Below are 20,328 nucleotides of genomic sequence, written 5' to 3' on the forward strand. Positions count from 1 at the left end.
TTTCTATTATATTATATATATATTATATTATATTATGAAAAATAATTCCCAATAATATAAATTATACATCAAATGAAAGCTTATTCTATAAGCTTTCTTTGTTTTTAGAAACATTTTTCTGTATAATTTACAGAAAGTTCCCAAAAATCCCCCAGAACGACGTATACACAAAAAAGCAAAAAACCTTGTTACACTGCAAAAGAATCCGGTATTCAAGGGTTTGCACTACAAAAGAATCCGGTATCCAGAGGGTTAAAGATGAAAGTAAATACACACCTTTGCCAATGTTCCTTCAACACAGTAGCCAGCAATAATGACTCCATTTCTCTTTTCTGTGCACCAGCCTTCAAAGAGTTCTCTTGACAGACCACTCTGCATCATTCCGGGACTTGCCATGACTACTGAGGGGCCAATGTCCTCAAAGTGCTCCATACCACGAAGGTTGGAGATGTGCTTAAACACAAATGGGTTACTAATAGCAATCTAAAAAAAAAATATATATATATATATGAAATAGTCATATATATACATATATATAGCATTACTGATTTCAAATAGGTCCGAAATGTAGGTTTTATTGAATGTTTTCTCTCCTCTTTCTTTTGTTCTCCTGTCTTCTTTCCTTTGTAATCTGTTTGGGCTATGTCCCCTCCACTGTCATTTACTTTAAGAATATTATTCTAGGGAGTATCCAAGACAACTCTACTCTAAACAATTTTCCGAATCACAGGTGTATCTATCTCAAAAGATCGAAAAAGAATTAGGAAGTTGCATGGTTGTGGGGCCGTTTGTACTTGGCGCCAGGAGTCTGGGTGTTTCTCGTGTGAGAAAGAATAGGCAATTAGTCGGTTTATCCAGGTAAGTATTCACGAAGTAGACTTCTAAATGTTTTCCTTTTATAAATAGTTGGAATGTGTTTTATATCATTACTGAATAAAAGTGATTTTTAATAATAAAGTATTTAGAGTGTCAACTACTCATCTGCTTTCGATAGGAAGCTAGGCTATAGACATAAGATTGCTTCCAAAATCAAACTATTCAAAATAAATACTAATGATTCCTTAATGATTATAAGTTATTTTACTGTGATATATCAAGTATTTAATGCATCATGATAATAGTAATAATAACTTTAAAATGAAATGGTTCATTTATATTTATTTTTATATTCTTGAATGTATTATGTATTTTTAAAATGTATGTGCTGCCAGGCTTCTGGGCAATCCAGCCAGTCAGGTATACTTCTTTTGTTTTTACTAGTGAAATATATATGATATGATATGATAATATAAGTAACTATTAATGTGTTTACACTATTTCTGTCCATTGTGCGTTGTTGGTCTGTGGAAGGCAAATATATATGTATATATAGACAAACTATACCACCAGGGAAACATAGCACAGTTGACAGACCAAACAAATGGTAATCAATTTTTTTTTTAAAATTAATACCATCTTTATAATCATTGAATGTAGTTATATGAAAAGCACCCTCAAGTAAAACAATAACAGTTACCTGTCTCCTGATTTTGTCGTTCATGGCGTTGATATATGTTTGATAGACTGACATACATTTCTTAGCAAGAGAAGATGCGTAGTAGATTGGAATGTCATGAAGTTCAGGATGATTGCTCCAATATTCATCTGATATTAAACAAGATATTTAAAAATTAAAAAGAATGGTTTTTTAATTCATGAAATATCTATCATTTATTAATGCGTGAATAAAAAATGTGTATGTGTCATATAAATTTTATAGAGAAAATAAAAATAACCTAGAATTAAAAGAAGTTCTTGAGCACGTCCTAATGCAAAGACTGGGATTAAACATCGCCCTCCTCTGTTAACAATGTCATGTACTGTACTGGTGAATCTTGCTTCCCTTTCTTCACGTTTTTCATGGATGTGGGTGCCATATGTGGATTCCTGAAAAACAAAAAGGCAGGATGAATGAAGATTATCCAATAAATTTCAAGGAACACAATCTGTAAATGTAACGATGAGCCTCACACACTGTTATAATGTAACATTCTTCAGTTTAATTTTCTGTAATATTCAGGGTTGAGCATTAATTTTAAATCTACAAATGATCTGGTAGTGTCAAACTAACAGTGTGTTTTCGTAGTATTTTACTTACTGTAATTAGGACATCAGGTCTGACTGGGGGTATCTCCGCAGCCATCAAATGCCTATCTTCTTGCCGTGAGAAATCTCCTGTGTATAAGATCTAAAACAGAGGTGAACATGGTGTCAGTCATAACAACAGGAACAAAAGGACAAGAGTCGAATAGCCGAGTGGTTAAGCCTACAGCCATAATATCGGCGCTGGTTTGAGCAGGATGCTCGCCTATGGTGGAATAAGTTTTCTTAGAAAAGAACAATAAACCGAAGGCCCAGTATACACAATTGGCTCACATGCACTCTAAAGAACACAATACATCTTTTCAGACGAGTAAGGGGTTACCCAGGTGTACTGATCCATACAGTCCCTGCTGCCCTGCGGTTATGGATCCTAAGATCCCTTGCAGGATGTACCTTCATAAACAAAATAGATTGGTTTTGCTACCATGTTGTACACAGTTAAGTCAAGAATAGCACTGTGGCTACAGAACTGAATAAAGTTATATTACAAGAACAAGGGATATTGCTATATTACCTTCACACCGGCTATTTCTATCATAAACATACATGCTCCTAAAACATGTCCAGCATTATAGCAGGAGAATTTGATACCGTTGACGTCAGTTTCTTGGTGAAAGTTGACAGTCTCAATTCGGTCCATGCTATTTTGAAGGTCAGCATCTGAATATAACATCTTGTCTGCTGAGATATTACTAAAATATAAATTAAATATTAAAAACAAAGGAAAGATAATTTAACGATCGAAACACAACAGAAATTAACTATTTGGCAATTTTGTTTACATAAATCGAACTTACTATACCTGTGATGAACTAACTTGAATATTCAACTTTACAAATATTAAGGTTAAAGATTAAGGTGAGTCGAATAATCAAGCGGTTAAGGCAGGGGTGTTGCAACCTACAGCCATAATATCGGCACTGGTTTCAGCGGCACGCTCACCTGGTTCAGGTGGTGGAACAAGTCTTTTTGGATAAGGACTATAAAATGTAGGCCCAGTAGCACACCGATTTCAAGACTTCTAGAGAGACGAGTAGGGGGTTACCCAGCTATACAGGTCCATACAGCCCATGTTACTCTGAGGTTATGGATCATCAGGTCATTTGCACGATGTACCTACGAAATGCAAACGTTAACAATTTCCATTTTAACTTCAAATATTATAATAATATATAATTGGAAATTTTGGCTGGGCAGTGCAGCGACAGTACCAACATGTAACAAATTCATTGTCCCTTATCCCACCTAACTCTCATGCTAGCACTATACAAGAAGCTGAACTATGAGAAAATTTTCTCATACCTAACTTTGACATAATCTGAGAGAAGCCATCTGTAGATTGCCTTCGTTGCGTGTGTCATGAAAACACGTCCACGAAAGTTTGTCCGCTTCAGAAAGTATGGCAGTGCACCGGAATGGTCAAGATGAAAACTGGAAAAAAAATTAAGAGCAATTACATTCACTATATTATTAGTAACAATTGCATAATCAGACATACAATCAAATAAGGTGTGTGTATAATCAATTTAGTTGTTACTGTATTGGACTGTATATTTTAATTTATGTAATCATATTTCAATTTATATAATCTTTTTCAGAAACATGTTAACTTATGAGTTAATTAGTGTTGACCTTCTTGTAGTGTTACTTTTGTTTGTGATCTACTATTTTATTTGAGAAACTTGGTGTTAGCTTTCCCAATTGATGGCAAATTAATTAATATTTCACAGTCTGTATTTTAGTATCATGTTTAAACTTTTGCATTGTGTTGCATTTTTAAGTGTTTAATTATTTCACATGTTATGATAATATACATTTTAAAAATATTATGTATCACAATATAACACATTAGAACCTATAACAAAACAAACACAACACCATATTGCAACTCATAATAATCATGAAGTGTTTACATATTAAATACTACTTTAAATGAAGCTGGTTTGTTTCAAACAAATATTAACTATTTAACCTACTGGCTAACAAGTAAGAGATCTATTGAGTCAGGTTCAACCATGTCAAAAAACGGAAGCGAGTCCAAACCATCTTTTCCTGGATGTATCCCACAATCAAGCTGTGAATAGAATAAGAAAATTAATACAGATATAATAAATTAATTTTCTTATCCTAATATTATTATCCACAATTGCATCAAACTGTACTATGAGTGAAGCTGTATCTTTGTGGTTACAATTGAGGGGGAGGGGGGTTGCCTTACAATCCCAGTGTCATGGTTTCAAATCCTGAGATAGCACAGAATCTTTTGTGACTACTAAAACACAACTCATTGAACAACTTTCTTCTCCCACAAGTGTGACACCATGTCCAATCAGCTTCCAAACGTTGGACGTTTGTCTGTCAATAACGAAAGGAGCTGAATAGACGAGTACACTAGGGTAACTCCCCTACTGTTCTTGAAATGTACTGGTTAACTTTAAAGTGCACACAAGCCAATTGTGTACACTGGACCTACGGTTTAGAGTCTTCACCTGAGAAGATTTGTTCCACCACCAGAACCATGGGCGAACGTGCCATTTGAAACAGCACCGATGTAGGTTGTACCGCCCCTGCCTGAACCATTTGGCCATTCATGTCGTGAGGGGGAGGGGTGGGATTAGCCTGCTTTCAACAACATCTTACTACATTACTATTTATATAAAATATGATCCAGTGTTACCATTAGAGTCTTTCCTTTAAACTGAAGCATAATACATGATCGTCCAACTTCTTGTCCAGCACCCCTGGAAAGAAAGAAATTGATAACAAAATTTTATAGCATTTCATTTTCAGTACAATTTACAATATTATTATTATTATTATTATTAATCCTAAAATATAACCAATGTATTATGCAGTAGTTACGATTCAGCACATCTATTGTCCTACGGATTTCCCGTGCAAATTTGAGCTGGTTTTTGAAGTATAAAATACTGTACAGTATCATGTCTCTAAGTAATAAATTATCCATACTGTAAAGTTTTTAATTGAGTGGATGATGTGCAATTTCTAGCCATAATCTTTGCGCGAAGGATATTCTCTGCACAGGCCTTAATTTATAGTCTGGTCAGTGGTAAATTATTAAACTTTAATTAACCATACAAACAAGGACAGAGATTTAGCTTGCCATGGTAATTCAGGCTTTGTATCTATTGATTTATTCGTTGGCAATAAAGTGAAGATAGATTGTAGGCCTATCTCTTACCTAGTGGAGCCTAGCTAGGCTAGGCCTTCTTTTTATGCCTCTCTAGGCCTAGCCTAGCTAGGCCTAATAGTAGGGTATTGACATTGTCCAAGGAAGAAAGGCACAAAACAAAGGTCCAAACCTAGGGTAGGCCTAGCCTTCCTAGTATTACTATTTCCTGCAATGAAATAAACAAAAATAAACACACAGTTAATAGCTTACAATGGTCGGACAATAAGTTGATCGCTACCTTCCGAACCAGGTACTGGAATTCCATCCTTTTTGTTGGTAGATGCCGACGAAGTTTGAGATGCCGCCATGCTTGTTGACTACCTACAGTATTAAATTTGTTGACATCAGTAAAGCGCCACAAAGATACTCTTTGAGCGCCATCAATCGTCAATTGCGGATGATGGTTGGAATCCGCACTACTATGTTTATCCGCGCTATCTATTCTTTGTCTAAACTAATTCCTCCAAGGTTTAGTAAATACACATTATACTCTTTGTGGGTGGGGGATGTTTATAAAAAAACGTATTCTTGCAAACCTAAAATTTCAGTGTTGAGCTGTAAAAAAAAGTGAACAATGCTTTATATGTACTAATAAAAGCAGTGCTGTAGGGACCCCGGCCAAGTGGACCCATTTCGGACTCATTAACGCGTGTTATTGAGTGTTGTGTATAACCATGGAGGTATTATTACCTCCATGGTATAACCCAGATTTTAAACTAAACCTCGAATTGAAGCCGCCTAGCCTTCTTCTTTTTTTTCCCTACGAACTTTGGATGGGCTTCTTATCGAAATGAGCTACTATTCGAGATGAGCTTCTTTTCGAGAATACTTTTGCAAAGTAAAGAGTGGGGGCTTCTTTCAAAATGAGTGCTGTTTATACATCAATCTGTATTGGAGTGTATTTAACTGGCATTAAATCACCTAAACTAATAAACCAAGCTTGTCTTTAATTTATTTGGTTTTCACGCACTCGAAAAGAAGCCTATGCTATTTTAAAAAAGAAGTCCATGATGGGCTTCTTTTCGAAGCTAATTTTGCAAACTAAAGACGGCTTCAATTCGAGATAAGGTCACTGGGCTTCAATTCGAGGTTTTTATGGATTGGCAACAGGGGAAGGGGAGGCAGGGGAGGAAGAAGGATGAGAAGTTGGGTAACCAGGCACGGATTCACTGAGTCAAGAGATACAATATTTTCAAAGATATTAGATTGCAGCGCGATCGACTTTCGAATTTCACTCTCCCCTTTATTCAGAATGCCACCGGCCTCTTAACCAAAGACAAAAAATATATACAGTATAACAAAATAAATGCAATACATTTTTGTATTGTCTAAATATTAATTAAAGGAACTGTAATTGAATCAGCGGTGTTAATGTGATAACGTACACTTTTGAGTTTTGTATCTTGATTTACCGTATGTCACAAATGTAGGTCATTGAGGATGTGTGCGTGGATCTTATAAACCTTGTTGAAGGCACATATAGGACATAATTTTATTTATTTTGATAATTCAAAACCGCCCCCCATCAGCACCCCATTTCAAGACTCCTAGATACGCCACTGCACTAAAGCAAAAATGTATTATTTTAACTATTATAAATATTAATTTCAATTATTAATTTATTATTTTATCGAATGTTATGGGAAAATAAACAGGTGTTTGTTGGAGTGGCTAGCCTGGTTGTGGACCTAGGGCTTAAAACTCACGAACACACTCGAAGCTCTAATCTGGATAGGCCCTATACATCTAATAAGAAAGTAAAAAATGACCAGCAAGTACTGAGAAACTGCAAATGGATACGGCATCGGAAGAGCAACGAAGGAATACTAAGGAACAGGCACTAATACGAAGTGTTCTTTTGGCTCTCCTCCCGTGTTCATTTCAATGTATTCTTTGATTTATTTTTTTTTTAAATCTGAAAACGTTAATCAGTCCTAAAATTGTTCAAATTCAAACAAATACAGCTCTTGTAAAGCTCAGAAATGCCGGAGCTTTACAAGAAGATGATTGCTATTTGGCAAGTTCCTCTAATACCACTAGGATGTACGAGGTTATTTTGGAGCTAATGTACATTTAGCACAAGGTTTGAGATTTTGTATTGTGTGTTTTTTCTTACTCGTTTTCAATTTATGGCATTTTTTATGTTTTTATTATTCATTTGTTTTATTTTTATATAAACAAATAATTTTTAAAAGTTTCCTATTTAATTTTAATACAAAAAAATTAACAGCCACAGGCTGTTAAATTTGGATAATGTTACGTGGTTCCTTAATTTCAGTGATATGAGACCAAAATTTTTTGGTTTTGGTGTCTACACCCATGTTTTCAATGTCAACGAATTCATCTGTATCACTTAAACTCCATAGGCGATAATTATTGATTGTGTTCATTTCAATCGTGTTTGATTTAATTTTAACAAAAACTGAAAACGTTAATCAGTACCCTCAAATTGTTTAAATTCAACAAATATAGCTCGTGTAAACCTAAACGTTGGAGCTTCCAGGGACTTGAAGAGAGGAAAATGTGTGTCAAATACTAAAAAGAACTTATTAATCACGTGAGTACTGATATGCTAATTAATTTTGTTCCTTTTTTGTGGTGCATGAATGGAAAACAAACTTCATATACAGTACTTTGTATTTGACAATAAATCGAACTGGAATGAATGTTTATTGATATATTTACCGGTAATACAACACCAACACAACACAATATATAATCACCGTGAGCTAGATTAGCGAGCGTACATATCGCGCTGTACAGTACTCTCTCTCGTGGTTGGTGCATTGCATCGCCCATGATTGAGGGCGCAATTCTTGCTTCTGAAATCCTATTTTTGATTGGCTGTTATCAATTGCTAGGAAACCTTTTGAGTTGGTGAAATTTAATCATTATTCATGAATAAAGTTCCAACATGATAAGTGCCAAATCCACATAAATATTAAAGTAATCATTGATACATGTATATGTCTTGAAATCAACCGTAATAACGTAACCTGCTTTATAAAATATTAAAATCGTTTACAACTTGGGCAAGCCTTTTTCTGCTTTTCAACACTTACGATCTGTGAATTGACCAATCACAACGTCTCTTCTATATCATGGAAAGCGAATAAGTATTTACGATGAGGTCTCTTAGCTGGTCCTAAGTGTTAAACAATGATATTTAATGAACAATATTTAAGTATTTTTATATGGTATTGATCCAACTAACTTGGTATGTAATTTGATAATGATTATCTTATTTAAATACATTTTTAAATGTAGTTTAGTACAAGAGGTTTAACATTTATATTGCAAAATTGAGTGCACAGTAAACCTCCCTGTCTATTCGCGGCTTGTTGCGGCTGGCAGCAGCACTCTAGCAAATGGCATCAGTGTTTGTTCCTTCTTTCCGTTATCAAGAAACGACAGTTTAACACTTCCTGGTTTGCCATCGTGGTATTATTTTATACTTTGGAAGAATCTTTGAGCAGCCTGGTATGTATAAGTTCAGTCTTTCTATCAGATAGAAAAGTAGTTTCAGAAAGATTGTCAATTTATTATTTTGGGCGGAGATTGCAGGATATGTTTCTGTTGTGAACGATGACATCAGTCGACGTCTTTCTAGGCCGTGGGCCAGGGCCTTTCCGATCAGTAACAGGATGCTAAACAGGTCTTGGAAGTCCATTCGAGTAGGCCTAAGTGTATCCTCCATTTTAATCATTGGTATAATTGAATGTACTGTAATAACATTTTATATTGTTTTTGATCCATGGCAAATCGAAGAATGTTTGTTGTTGTATTTTATCACCAGCCATGAATGGCATGCAAAATAAAATAAAAAAGGTTTAGGCCTAGGCCCTAGGCCTAAATTTAGAATATATTTTGCAGCTTTGCTATTATAATATTCCAAGCTTGACCCACATTATTTATATTTTTGTTTGTTGCCAACACTGCAACAGGCTAGGCTGAGCCAAAATCCATGTTACTAACATTAACACAGATTTGGCTTCTAGTGCATAGGGCCCCGTTTGAATTAGTTAGAATCATAAAGCATTATGTAAGTTCGATTGCCAAAAACTCACAAAGAATGCTAGAGAATTAGCATTACAGTTAAACTTGCCTAAGTCAACTTCGTCTAACTTAAATAATTTATAAATTGTTGTGTTGCCCATTAATTAACAATCTGTAAGTCAAATATTATCTAAATCAATTTTTCAATGGCATTTTGGATTTGATGTAGGCAAGTTCAACTATACACCATTTTGTACAATCACATCGTTAGTTTATTCATCTTGTTTATTTTGCACACTCGTGTTATTGTTTTGAAACAGTTAACATTTCCTCTTTCTGTTCAGTAGACTTCTAAACAGTTTGTACTAATTATACACCTAGTCAATGTGACACGGTCACCACTAGTTCTGGGTCACTAATTGTGTATTTTGTTTATGCTAGTTGCTACCCGATTTGATAATCTGCCTAAAATAGTAATAGTTAAAGTATGTTAATAGAGAAAAGGTTTGATGAGTAATTTCTCAAAATAATTATATTACAATAGTATAAAGCCCTGATGTTATCATTAGAGTAATGATTTAGCAAATGGATCTACCAAAACCATCATGGGTGAAGAAGAAATTACAAATACAATTTAATTTCTTTTGTCGTAGTATGCGCATTAAAATAAGTATTAATAAAGGGTGCCTTTACTTGTGAGAAAGAAATAAAAAAATCTTTTCACTTTTCAGGGATATTTCCAGGTAGCATGAACATGTATGCATCATAGCCAACTATAATCATCTTTAATGAGAAACATGTCAAGCAGGTGGTGCATTTCTGAAACAATGTATAAGTGTTTTGTCTATGTATTATAAGTATGATGTTTACAATCAGTGTACAACTTTTGCATATTTAGATACAAATACAAATCTACCGGGAACTACTTAAGTGCTTATTTCCCAGGTAATGAATACATCTGACAGACTTATTTGTTGTGAGAATACTCTAAAGGTGATTAATTACCGGTACTGAATGTTCTGCAGCTCAATAGTCTTTGTCCCTGTTCCTTAAATTGAGGATATTTAGTTCAGTTCTTACATGCATGTTTTTGTATTCCGATAAGACAGAAAAGTTATTAATTACTTTGCTCTTGTTCATTGCTATTATATTTCAATTTTATCATTGAATAAATCATTTAATTCAATAACTACTGTTTGTTACCTTAAATTAAAATAAACAATTTTTGATGAATTGAAAACTTATGTCACAATTACACCACACCCACAAAGCTATGCAAAGCCTAGTGGAGAGTTAAGATTCAAACCCTACAATATTTGTTATGGTAAAATATTACTATATTCATTAGAGAGCCAATTGGGGAGGACAAAAAAGTTCCCCCTCCAGTCCGGACAATCCTGGCATCATCACTGATTTCAAAATGCATCGCTCACTGTGCTTGCTTCACCCATAATACTCCTGGTTTATTGCTACATGTAGATGTCACTTATGCTGCGTTCATTAGAACTTATGAAGTCGGTGTTTCCCAGTTCACAACTTGTGAAACGCCTTCATCTCGTTGGTGGACTGGTAAACACAAGTTGTGAACTCGAGCAGAATTCTCTTCCTCGATTTGCACAAGTAGTGTGGAAAATGGCTGATGTAACACAAACTATGCACAACGAGCATGTATTTATTGCAATTTGTTTATTAAAGTTATATTATTTCAGATAAAAAAAGAGTTTTGTATGTATGTTTTATCTGCAACCCAACATATTTATTGAAATTTGTTTAAGTAATATTATTTCAGATTAAAAAAAAAGTTGTTTTGTATGTTTTATTTTCGAACACATCGCAAAAGTGACAGCAGCCATTTAGCGTTTATCAAATGAATGCACTCTTCTCGTGTTCTCACATGTTACAAGTTGTGAACACCGACTTCACAAGTTCTAATGAACGTAGCATTATGCCATGACCGACCCAACCCACCTTCAATTACTGTACATCTTCTAATGAAACATTAAGTATGTTATTATCAAAACAAGATAATAAGTATCTTCAAGTTGTTATCTATTATTGTTTCAATATTTTAAGTAGCAATGTCTAGCCAATTGATTTAATGGCATTGCCAATAGCAGAGTGAGACTATTTCCTTAGCATTTCAAAGTTTCCTGTATGCTATGCTTGAAGTACTTTTTCTACCCGAGTATTTTTTAGAATATTTTTACAATCATTTCCTCATTTTTTCATGGATTTTCAATTCAAAAGATCATGATAAAGTATAAGAAAAATGATTTAGTGTGCAGTCATATAATTTATTCCCCTTCATTCCCCTCCTATACTAAACTCCTCATACTTTTCTTTATTATCACTAATCATAACAAGACGATTACTGTACCAGATTCCTGTGTATTTTGGTTTCACAGTTTAATGATTAAAATTTCCTCAAAAATCCCATCAAACTGATCATAAAAGGAACAAGTAAGCTATCAATTTCCATTGGAACAGAGGTTACAGCAATTTTCGTTTTTGGTATTTTGCAGATAAGGTTTTACTATGAAAATTCTTTATATTCTCTACAGTATTATTACCCAATGACCAATGTTAGGTTGTACAGGTATGTAAGTTGATAAGTATTATGTTTAGCAAGAAATTCAGTGCTGAGGAAAGTATTTTATCAACTAATTCAAACTGATTTATTAATATATTCTTTCTAAACATTATAAAATATTGTACTGTAAACAGTTCAATCATTGAATTTTTTTCTTTTCTTTATTTATTTTTTTAAAGACAGACGAGAAAAGTAATACTTGTCAAGTATAAGGTTTTTCCACACTAACCAATGTAATTTGTTAATGGGTGTGATATGACATGATCATGACCATTGGGCAGACCATGTTTGTAACAGAAAATTAAAAATGTGGACAAACAATGAATTTGAGGAAGATCGTAAATTGAAAAATTGATAAACTAGATCGGGTGTCAGTTTCCAATATCTACAGTAGGCCTAGCTATCACCTGCCATTTAGCGCCGACAGGCTGACGGCGGCCAGGCCTAGCACGATCCGACAGTATAGCAGCATGGTCTATTGCGCATAGAGCCTATCTGAATTTACCAAATTATTTTAATCACTGACATTCTTCCACTTAACAAAATGCTATTTTAACTTTTATTCAAACGTGTATGTTTTATGGACCTTTCTATTGTGTTCTTTTATGTTGTCAGATCGCCGCATTGTATTGTTTACATGCATTTCGCAATCATATCTAGCATTCACGATGTCAATAAGTTGGCGATCCCAACACTCTTGTTTGTCATCGTAAACATGTATGCTCAATCCGACGACACATGCATTGGTAGTTCATTGTTATGGTTAGATTTCTTACATTAATATAGTGATTATTATACCAGAAATGAAAGAAAAGATCAAACTATTAATAAATAAGTACAACAAACTTGATTTTATCAAAGAAAAATAAACATTATCACTTTGTGAAATTAATTGATTGGTGATGATGTCTTCAGGGGCAAAGACTATTTGTAAAATTGACTATTCGTAAAATCAATGTTCATAAAATGGATGTTGTACTATGTTTACTATTTTGTTTTTAAACTCTGTGTGTGGCCTGCCAACCATCTTTGGCTAGAAATAACCTATGGTCCAACACTGATCTGTAAAAGTAATATTAAAATTGAGAATAAAGTGGTATAAAAGCAGTGCATAAAGGTTTTTGCAAGAACACTAGAAATGTCAATGTTGAATTGGTGTGGCCCTTGCTGTTAAATCAAAAATCCACTTTGGCCTATGACCCATATTTATGCCCACCCCTGCCCTACATTGTGTAGTTACTCTACTGCACTGAAGCCAATATTCTATTTTGCTTCACCATTTCATTATTCTCAAAAGTGTTCCATTTTTCCTACAGTAGCGTTCTTTTTTATCTCTGGCATTTTTTTCCCCTGATTTTCTGTCGACAATTCACTTTAGTCATAATATTTTAGTGTTGCATTTTTTCCCAATTTTTTAGTATTCTGTACTAATTGTCCATTTTCTTATTTTCTTATCTGTTGCTTAATTTAACGTGATCACTTTTACTTTACATTCCTTCTTTTTCTGAGCATTTGCTATATTATTTCCTAAAACGTTTTAGCGACTGACTTAAAAAATGTTGTGGGTCAAGAATTTCCTCATGGCACATTATAAAGAAAATACTGAATGAGACCTGAGTAGAGTTAATTGATTATTTCTGAACATTTATCCACATAATTCCATAATAAAACATCCAAAATAAAAAATTAGAGTATGTGACAAATATAAAGTATATAACCACACATTACACCTACCTACACTATCGATCACAAACAATTGGATGTCATTTCTGAGAAGGAGAAAATAAATGAAATTCATTAGTGTTTTACATTACATAGTATGTGTCAGGGATGCATGCAATTATAAAATATGCATTTCTGTTAGTATCCCAGTTGCGTACTTGTTCCAGAAGATGACACGAAAATTTATAATTGTTCAATCTTGGTACCACTTGGTGTGGTTGTAATTAACTGCTGCTAGCGGCAGTTAATTGTGAATGATAAAGTTAAGGTACTGTATACTTAAATGGATTGGATTAGATTTCTTCAGTGTGCTACGAACCAAGGATAATCCACAAAGGCCTAAGACATATTTCCAGTGAGTCCTTCTTGTGGTGAAATGGGCAGTACACCGGGAGACAATCCCCTACGCTTTTCTAAAAAGTGTACAGTACTACGTTCTTTTAACGTGCACATGGGCCATTTTGCATATGGGACCAAGGGCTTACAGCTACAGTTTTCACAGTTCATTAGCATTAACAAGTTAATAAGTTATTGTACTGCAATCTAAATATTCTGTAATTAACCAATTCAAACTTTATTTTTACAGATTTGTAAGACTTACTGCGTATTATCCTGCACATTAATTACAAACAATGCGACAAGCCATACTATTACACAGTGGTAAACTTCACTGAATTCACCAGGCACAGACAAAAAACATGGCTGGGAGACAGAAAGATAAGGAACGTGTCTTTAATATATCAGTTGTTGGCTTGTCTGGTACCGACAAGGAGAAGGGTTCGGTCGGCGTTGGCAAATCATGTTTGTGCAATCGTTTCATTCGGCCGCAAGCAGATGACTACCATAAGGAACATATCTGCGTGATCAGTCAGAGCGATTTTAGTGGACGTGTCGTGAACAACGATCATTTTCTATATTGGGGTGAGAGGAAATTAACTTACGAAGGACAAACGTATTCTTTTCGGATTATCGAACAGACAGAGTTCATCGATGATTCCTCATTCCAACCATTTCGTGGGAACAATACTGGGAATTACTTGAAACGCTGTGTCAGCGTCAAGTTTGGTTCTCAGGATAAGCTCATGTACTCGTGTAAAGATCAGTTGGGTAAGTTGGTAGTGAAAGTTAGGGGGGTTTTTTTGCTCATATTTATTTTTTATCCTCATCAGTAACCTTAATGCTCATGTCACATTTTTGTTACAGTATGTTTGTGCATTGTGGGATGATTGTTGTGGATTGGAGATATGTGAACAATGTGCAGTAATACTGTATTTATTCAAATAAACGGCCCGCTTTGAATAACCGCTCGCCTTTAATAAACGTCCCATCTAGAGGCTTCATTTAGAAGAAACGCCTCCCTTTAATGAACCCCTCGAGGTATTTCTTTTTTCCTTGAATAAACGCCCCTCCCCCAAATGGTCACACATTGACACATTTGGACAGTAATTATGTATTGTAGTTTCACATTTACAGTAAAATTAAGGGGCGTTTATTTGAGTACACGTACCCAGTTTACATCCAAAAAAAATTAACGCCTCCCTAGAATATACACCCTACTCAAAAACCCTTTTCAACAATGGAATAGTTCGGTGTGCGTTTTGATAAAATAAGATAACTTTATTGTTCCACAAGGGAAATTCTTCTGCTCGTCATCAAATATATTAAAAAATGTAAAACAAATATAAAAACATACAAAACAGTCACTATAGAAAATATAACAATTTACAAGTAAAATACAATGACTACCATTAATAAAATAATTGAATTACAATTATGATTATTTTTATTATTCTTATTATTATTATGATTATTATTACTATTATTATTATTATTATCATTATCATTATCGTAATTAATACAGTTAAAATTATTATTGATATATTGAAGGCCTACATTGATGTGTGGTACAAGGAGGGGTAAGGGATAATTTTCCTGTGGACTAATAATCTTGAGTATGGGATTCTGTCATTAGAAATTGCTACATCTCATTGAACTAAAAAGTTTTAATAAATAATAAATACTTTTATTCAACACAGCCTTAAAATCATTCCCCAAGAGATTTTATCTTCATCGAGGCCATGGAAGGCCATGAATGATAACTAAATCAATTAAGACAATCTAAAGTTATATTAACATAAAATAGAAATAGAACAATTTATGTTAATATTATAATTGGCCAATAACTTATATTAATAATCATAGTAAGTCATAAATATTAGAAACAAAATATAAAAATTTAATCAAGGTTAATGCAATTCAAAATACAAATTAAAAGGTAAAGAATGCAGTCAAATAGATGTTGTTTACAGTACAGTCAGGAAATATCGCTTCGTATCTGCGCGTAACCACTCGTAGCCTGCTCGTAGGTACCGTTTGGAACGTAGCTACGAACCACTACGAAGGTCATTGTTATTTTAATTAGCTTTACAATGATCGTAGGCTGGATCGTCGGGCTGATAATCAATGCATAAACAATATTGAAATATAGTTTACCAGCTTTCAACGCGTAAGCAATGTTGCAATTTACTAAATAAACAATGTTAGAACTTTATTGTTTTGTTATATCCTACCTTATTATTAAATCGATCATGTTTTAAAACTGTGTTTAGTTCGCTAGCTGGGTGGGTAACCTAGTGGGCATTCAGTATGTTCGAATTTCGATGTCATTTAGGCTTACGTACGGCCTACATTTTCCCCTATAGAGGAGGAGAGCAGGCAGTAGTTATACTGGTAAACTTTCCAATTCGGAGAATTTTGATCTGATATTATTCTTCTGGTAGTATGAATTTTCTTCTTTTAAATAATACTGATGACAAATCATGTACAAATTATTATGATTTCTACAGATCACGTTGTTTATTGTTTACCGTAATTTGAAGCAGAACAACCTGCAAAGCGATGCAATACTAAATGGAAGTATAGAAATCACTACCTTGCCGAATTAAGGCTAGTCATGCTAGACCGCATTTACTCCGTTTTTACTCACTGTTGCTCACAGCTTTTCAACATTTACCACGAGGTTAACCTTTAACACACTTTACTGTGTTCTGATTGGCGCGCACTCTGACGTCTAATGCTGGCTAAGTTTTATTTTCCATTGTGTTTTCCATGTGACATTTGGTAATATTACAACCAACGGACGTTAATTCTCCTTTATATTTATTATTTATCTTACTAAATCAAGACTACAAAATATCATTTGATGAACAATCTTTTCACATGTGTGTATTGCCATTGAGGACATCGTTTTTTGACATTTCAAATGAGGTAAAATAATTGTAAATGAAAAATAAGCTAGGCCTAGGCTAATTAATAAAAAAAAATAATACAACAGTACAAACAAGTTCCTGTCGTGGACAGCGAGTGGAAGAGGAGACTCCCATGAAGTCAAGTGTACGTTTTTCTTATTGAAAAACAGTTCCATACTTTAAATTAACGGTCAAAACTCGTGTTTGCCATTCACAAATTATCAAACAAAACATTGTTTATTCCAGTGAGCTGCAGCAGTCTTTCTGCACATACAAATAAACAACATGCTTTTGCTTCGTAGGTTCGCTTCGCGTAGCCTTGCTTAGATTGTTTATATCAGGCTTCGAAGTCTGCGCGCAGGTTAGATTGTTTATATCAGGCTACGAAGCCTGCACGCAGGTTAGATTGTTTATATCAGGCTACGAAGCCTGCACGCAGGTTAGATTGTTTATATCAGGCTACGAAGCCTGCACGCAGGTTAGATTGTTTATATCAGGCTACGAAGCCTGCACGCTTACAAAACATAAAGGTAATACATTTGCCTCTTAAACTTTCGACAGTCATTTCTAATACTTCCTATTGAAACTATGCATATACAGTAATTTAAATGTCACTGAACTTTTTACAACAAAGCAAATGGTAAATTGATTGGCTTGTATACACTACTTAAGTACAGGTCTTGTGTTCTTTTCTTTTGTCAGAACAAAACCAAACTATAGATTTATCATTTTTGTCTGGTTAGGTTTATGTACTGTAGTACAACATTTTATTTTTTTTTTTTTGCACCATCTTGTTACTCATTGTGCAATACAGTAGTACAGTGCCTACCTACATTACATGAAAAGTTTGCATGACAATCTTATCTGGTAATAGTTGGCATACAATATTATACAATGTACTGACATAATAATCACATATTTTTTCAAGACTTAGTAAATTTTCTTATGTTTATTCTTATTTTATTATGACTTAATGTATTTGTCTTGATACAAATCTCATTTTTGGGGATTTAATAATCAATCATTAAGAAACCGTCTTGTTTATTACGTTTATAATTTTTTAAAATTTGATTCCATAAAATCTTGCCACAGAGATTTTACAAGCTAAACATGGTTCTTGTTAGTCCAAAAAATGTCTGAACATTTTTGTTGCCATACATTGAGCTACTATACCGTACCCTACTGCATATAGTGTACATTAGCAATGCATCAAGCTATTCTACCATAGCCACACCTAAAGCTACTCTACCCACAAACTAACTAAAGTACAACATTAAAACACAGTTATTCAGTGTATTATGTGTGGCTCAAGTGAATATTGATATCTGAATCCCTGATAGAACTTTCTGTTAGATTGTATCAGTGCAGAGAACATACATGGTGACATTTTCAGTCATTTGTCAATTCCCAAGACGGCAATAATATTCTGAGTAATGACCGCGATTAGCGTAGTAGATTGCGGCAGAATGCATTACACAGTGTATGTTTTTTTAATCGTAGACACTAGCACCGTGCATGGTGAAAATGCAGTAATTGTAGTGAAAATGCTGTTTTGTCCTGCCGAAGCATGTTTCATTTCTCTTAAAATTACATTATCTTAGTTTGTCACGATTCCAACCATTTATTGACCATAACATTTACACAATTTACAAAGTGATTGCGTGTTGATTGTATTAAAATTATGACAATATTACTGTATAGTCTCTTGTGTTGTTCCAAATTATATTGTTCAGGGTTTAAAGTTGGTTAGGCAATTTACGAAATCTCCACTTAAAAAAAAAATACTTTGGTTACCATAGTTACCGGGTAGCACAGACACGAAGGGACCCTTAGGGGCGAAGAAAGTCATTGATCGAGTTCCTAGTCCACATATCAAGCGCCCTGAGCATCTTACGTTTGATGGATATGTGCTCTATATAAAACTACATTATTATTATTATTATTAAAATTTGATTGCTTATTGAATCAATTTAGTTTCTGTTTATTTAATGTGAATATGCTTAAGTTGATTACTTTGCCAGTCAAATGATAAAGCAAGAACATAATAGTAAAATATATACTGTACAATACAGTAGGTAAAATGTTACACAAAGTAAATTAAAAATTGCACATGACAAAAATACTGTACAGTACTGTATACTCTGTAATGGAGATAAAAAAAACAAGAAGCCCAATAAAAGGTAATTTGTCAAAGTTTTACCACTTATTTTTGTTTTTCTTCAGGTGATGAAGACAATTATCCAAAATCAACATTTACTAATGGAAAAATTACTATAGATGGATTTTTAATTGTATATGACTCTAGTCGAGTACGAGGACGTGATGCTGAAAAACAAATAGATTTTTTAACTAGTCTATATAACCTGCTAAAAAAGACCAATAAAGCATTTGTGATTGCTGTCACCAAATGTGACGAAGCACATGAGTACAATATGTCTGAAATTGACAGGTTCAGTCAGAGACACAAAATACAGCTTATCGAGACATCCGCCAATGAGGCCGTGAATGTAGACTTGGCGTTTGTGACACTCGTTCAAATGATCGACAAATCAAGAGGAACCGGGAAACGAGTTGTATATCATGAAGCCAATAAACAGCGTAAACTTACCATTGATAAAGTGACGGAGTCATTTAGTGCAATCCTAAGAGACAATATTACGAACTACCACCTAAAATGGAATACGATGAAACGCTTTGAACACGATCAAGCTTATGAGGAGTATATTTATCACCTTGGTACCAAAGAAGCACGAAAGCTGTTTGAGAGGCACATAAAAACATTGAAAACTAACCATCAACGTCGCATGTTATTACAATATGTGACAACGTTACCAAGTGTGTTTGATGATATCCTACCGGACCTCGTCACCATTGGCCAAAGGTAATATTTTCTATGAAGTTTGATCTTCAACATCATTAGTTTTTCTAGAATAATGTTTATATAACATATACAGGTACTGCTGTTCTCAACAGCATGTCATGTGTACCGGTCAGTACACTCTGGGGTACCACACCCTGATGTTGAGTGTCAGACGGGGCCGACCGGTGCCGCCCAGCGTGGTGAAAACCTTGGTATAAGCCTATAGCTATGTTCCAACGATCACTAATCCAGTGCAAGTTAATAAGAAATCCCTGTCAAGGTTGCATCAAATTCTATCGTGTGTCTACAAGAGTTACATGGATAATTATTGTGCTTATACCCTGTTGAAGATTAATTGATTTCTATTGATCTCATGATGATGTTTCAATAAAACGAAGACAACAAAACATGAATTACATTACAGTAGGTCTAGGCTGGGCACGCCCCTCTAAAATTACTCGCTCCCCCAGTTGCCCCTCCTAGTTTCTCTCTTCCTCTCCCCCCCCCCCCAAAAAAAAATATTGTGGTCAAGTAGTTAGAAATCATGTAAAATCACCATATTTTGTGATTTAGCACC

The 20,328-nt window shown here is 34.3% G+C and overlaps 2 protein-coding genes across 20 annotated transcripts in view; one reads left to right on the plus strand and one right to left on the minus strand.

The window, feature by feature from the left end:
• LOC117101648 (cleavage and polyadenylation specificity factor subunit 3-like) overlaps positions 1 to 5,687 on the minus strand; it is an 11,065-nt gene extending 5,378 nt beyond the window's left edge. The window contains exons 1-9 of the mRNA XM_033241680.1: positions 5,546 to 5,687; positions 4,820 to 4,883; positions 4,119 to 4,216; positions 3,445 to 3,573; positions 2,657 to 2,834; positions 2,138 to 2,227; positions 1,776 to 1,926; positions 1,517 to 1,644; positions 277 to 483 (exon numbers count right to left, since the gene is read on the minus strand). Of these exons, the coding sequence (XP_033097571.1) occupies positions 277 to 483; positions 1,517 to 1,644; positions 1,776 to 1,926; positions 2,138 to 2,227; positions 2,657 to 2,834; positions 3,445 to 3,573; positions 4,119 to 4,216; positions 4,820 to 4,883; positions 5,546 to 5,643 (1,143 nt within the window). The 5' untranslated portion in view covers positions 5,644 to 5,687. The remainder of the gene's footprint in view (positions 1 to 276; positions 484 to 1,516; positions 1,645 to 1,775; positions 1,927 to 2,137; positions 2,228 to 2,656; positions 2,835 to 3,444; positions 3,574 to 4,118; positions 4,217 to 4,819; positions 4,884 to 5,545) is intronic.
• A 2,716-nt stretch (positions 5,688 to 8,403) lies between these two features.
• LOC117101645 (rho GTPase-activating protein 5-like) overlaps positions 8,404 to 20,328 on the plus strand; it is an 81,797-nt gene continuing 69,872 nt past the window's right edge. For 8 of the 19 annotated variants that reach the window (XM_033241662.1, XM_033241667.1, XM_033241671.1 and 5 more), the window contains exons 1-3: positions 8,584 to 8,815; positions 14,230 to 14,750; positions 19,115 to 19,772. In XM_033241662.1, coding sequence (XP_033097553.1) covers positions 14,342 to 14,750; positions 19,115 to 19,772 — 1,067 coding nt within the window. In that variant the 5' untranslated portion in view covers positions 8,584 to 8,815; positions 14,230 to 14,341. Of the gene's footprint in view, positions 8,553 to 8,582; positions 8,816 to 14,229; positions 14,751 to 19,114; positions 19,773 to 20,328 lie in introns of those variants that run through there. The other 11 variants (XM_033241659.1, XM_033241664.1, XM_033241661.1 and 8 more) reach the window with 3 other exon arrangements.

The sequence above is a fragment of the Anneissia japonica genome, unplaced genomic scaffold, assembly GCF_011630105.1.
Source record: "Anneissia japonica isolate Jap-2015-1 unplaced genomic scaffold, ASM1163010v1 scaffold1696_len571195_cov180, whole genome shotgun sequence".
NCBI classification, from domain to species: domain Eukaryota; kingdom Metazoa; phylum Echinodermata; class Crinoidea; order Comatulida; family Comatulidae; genus Anneissia; species Anneissia japonica.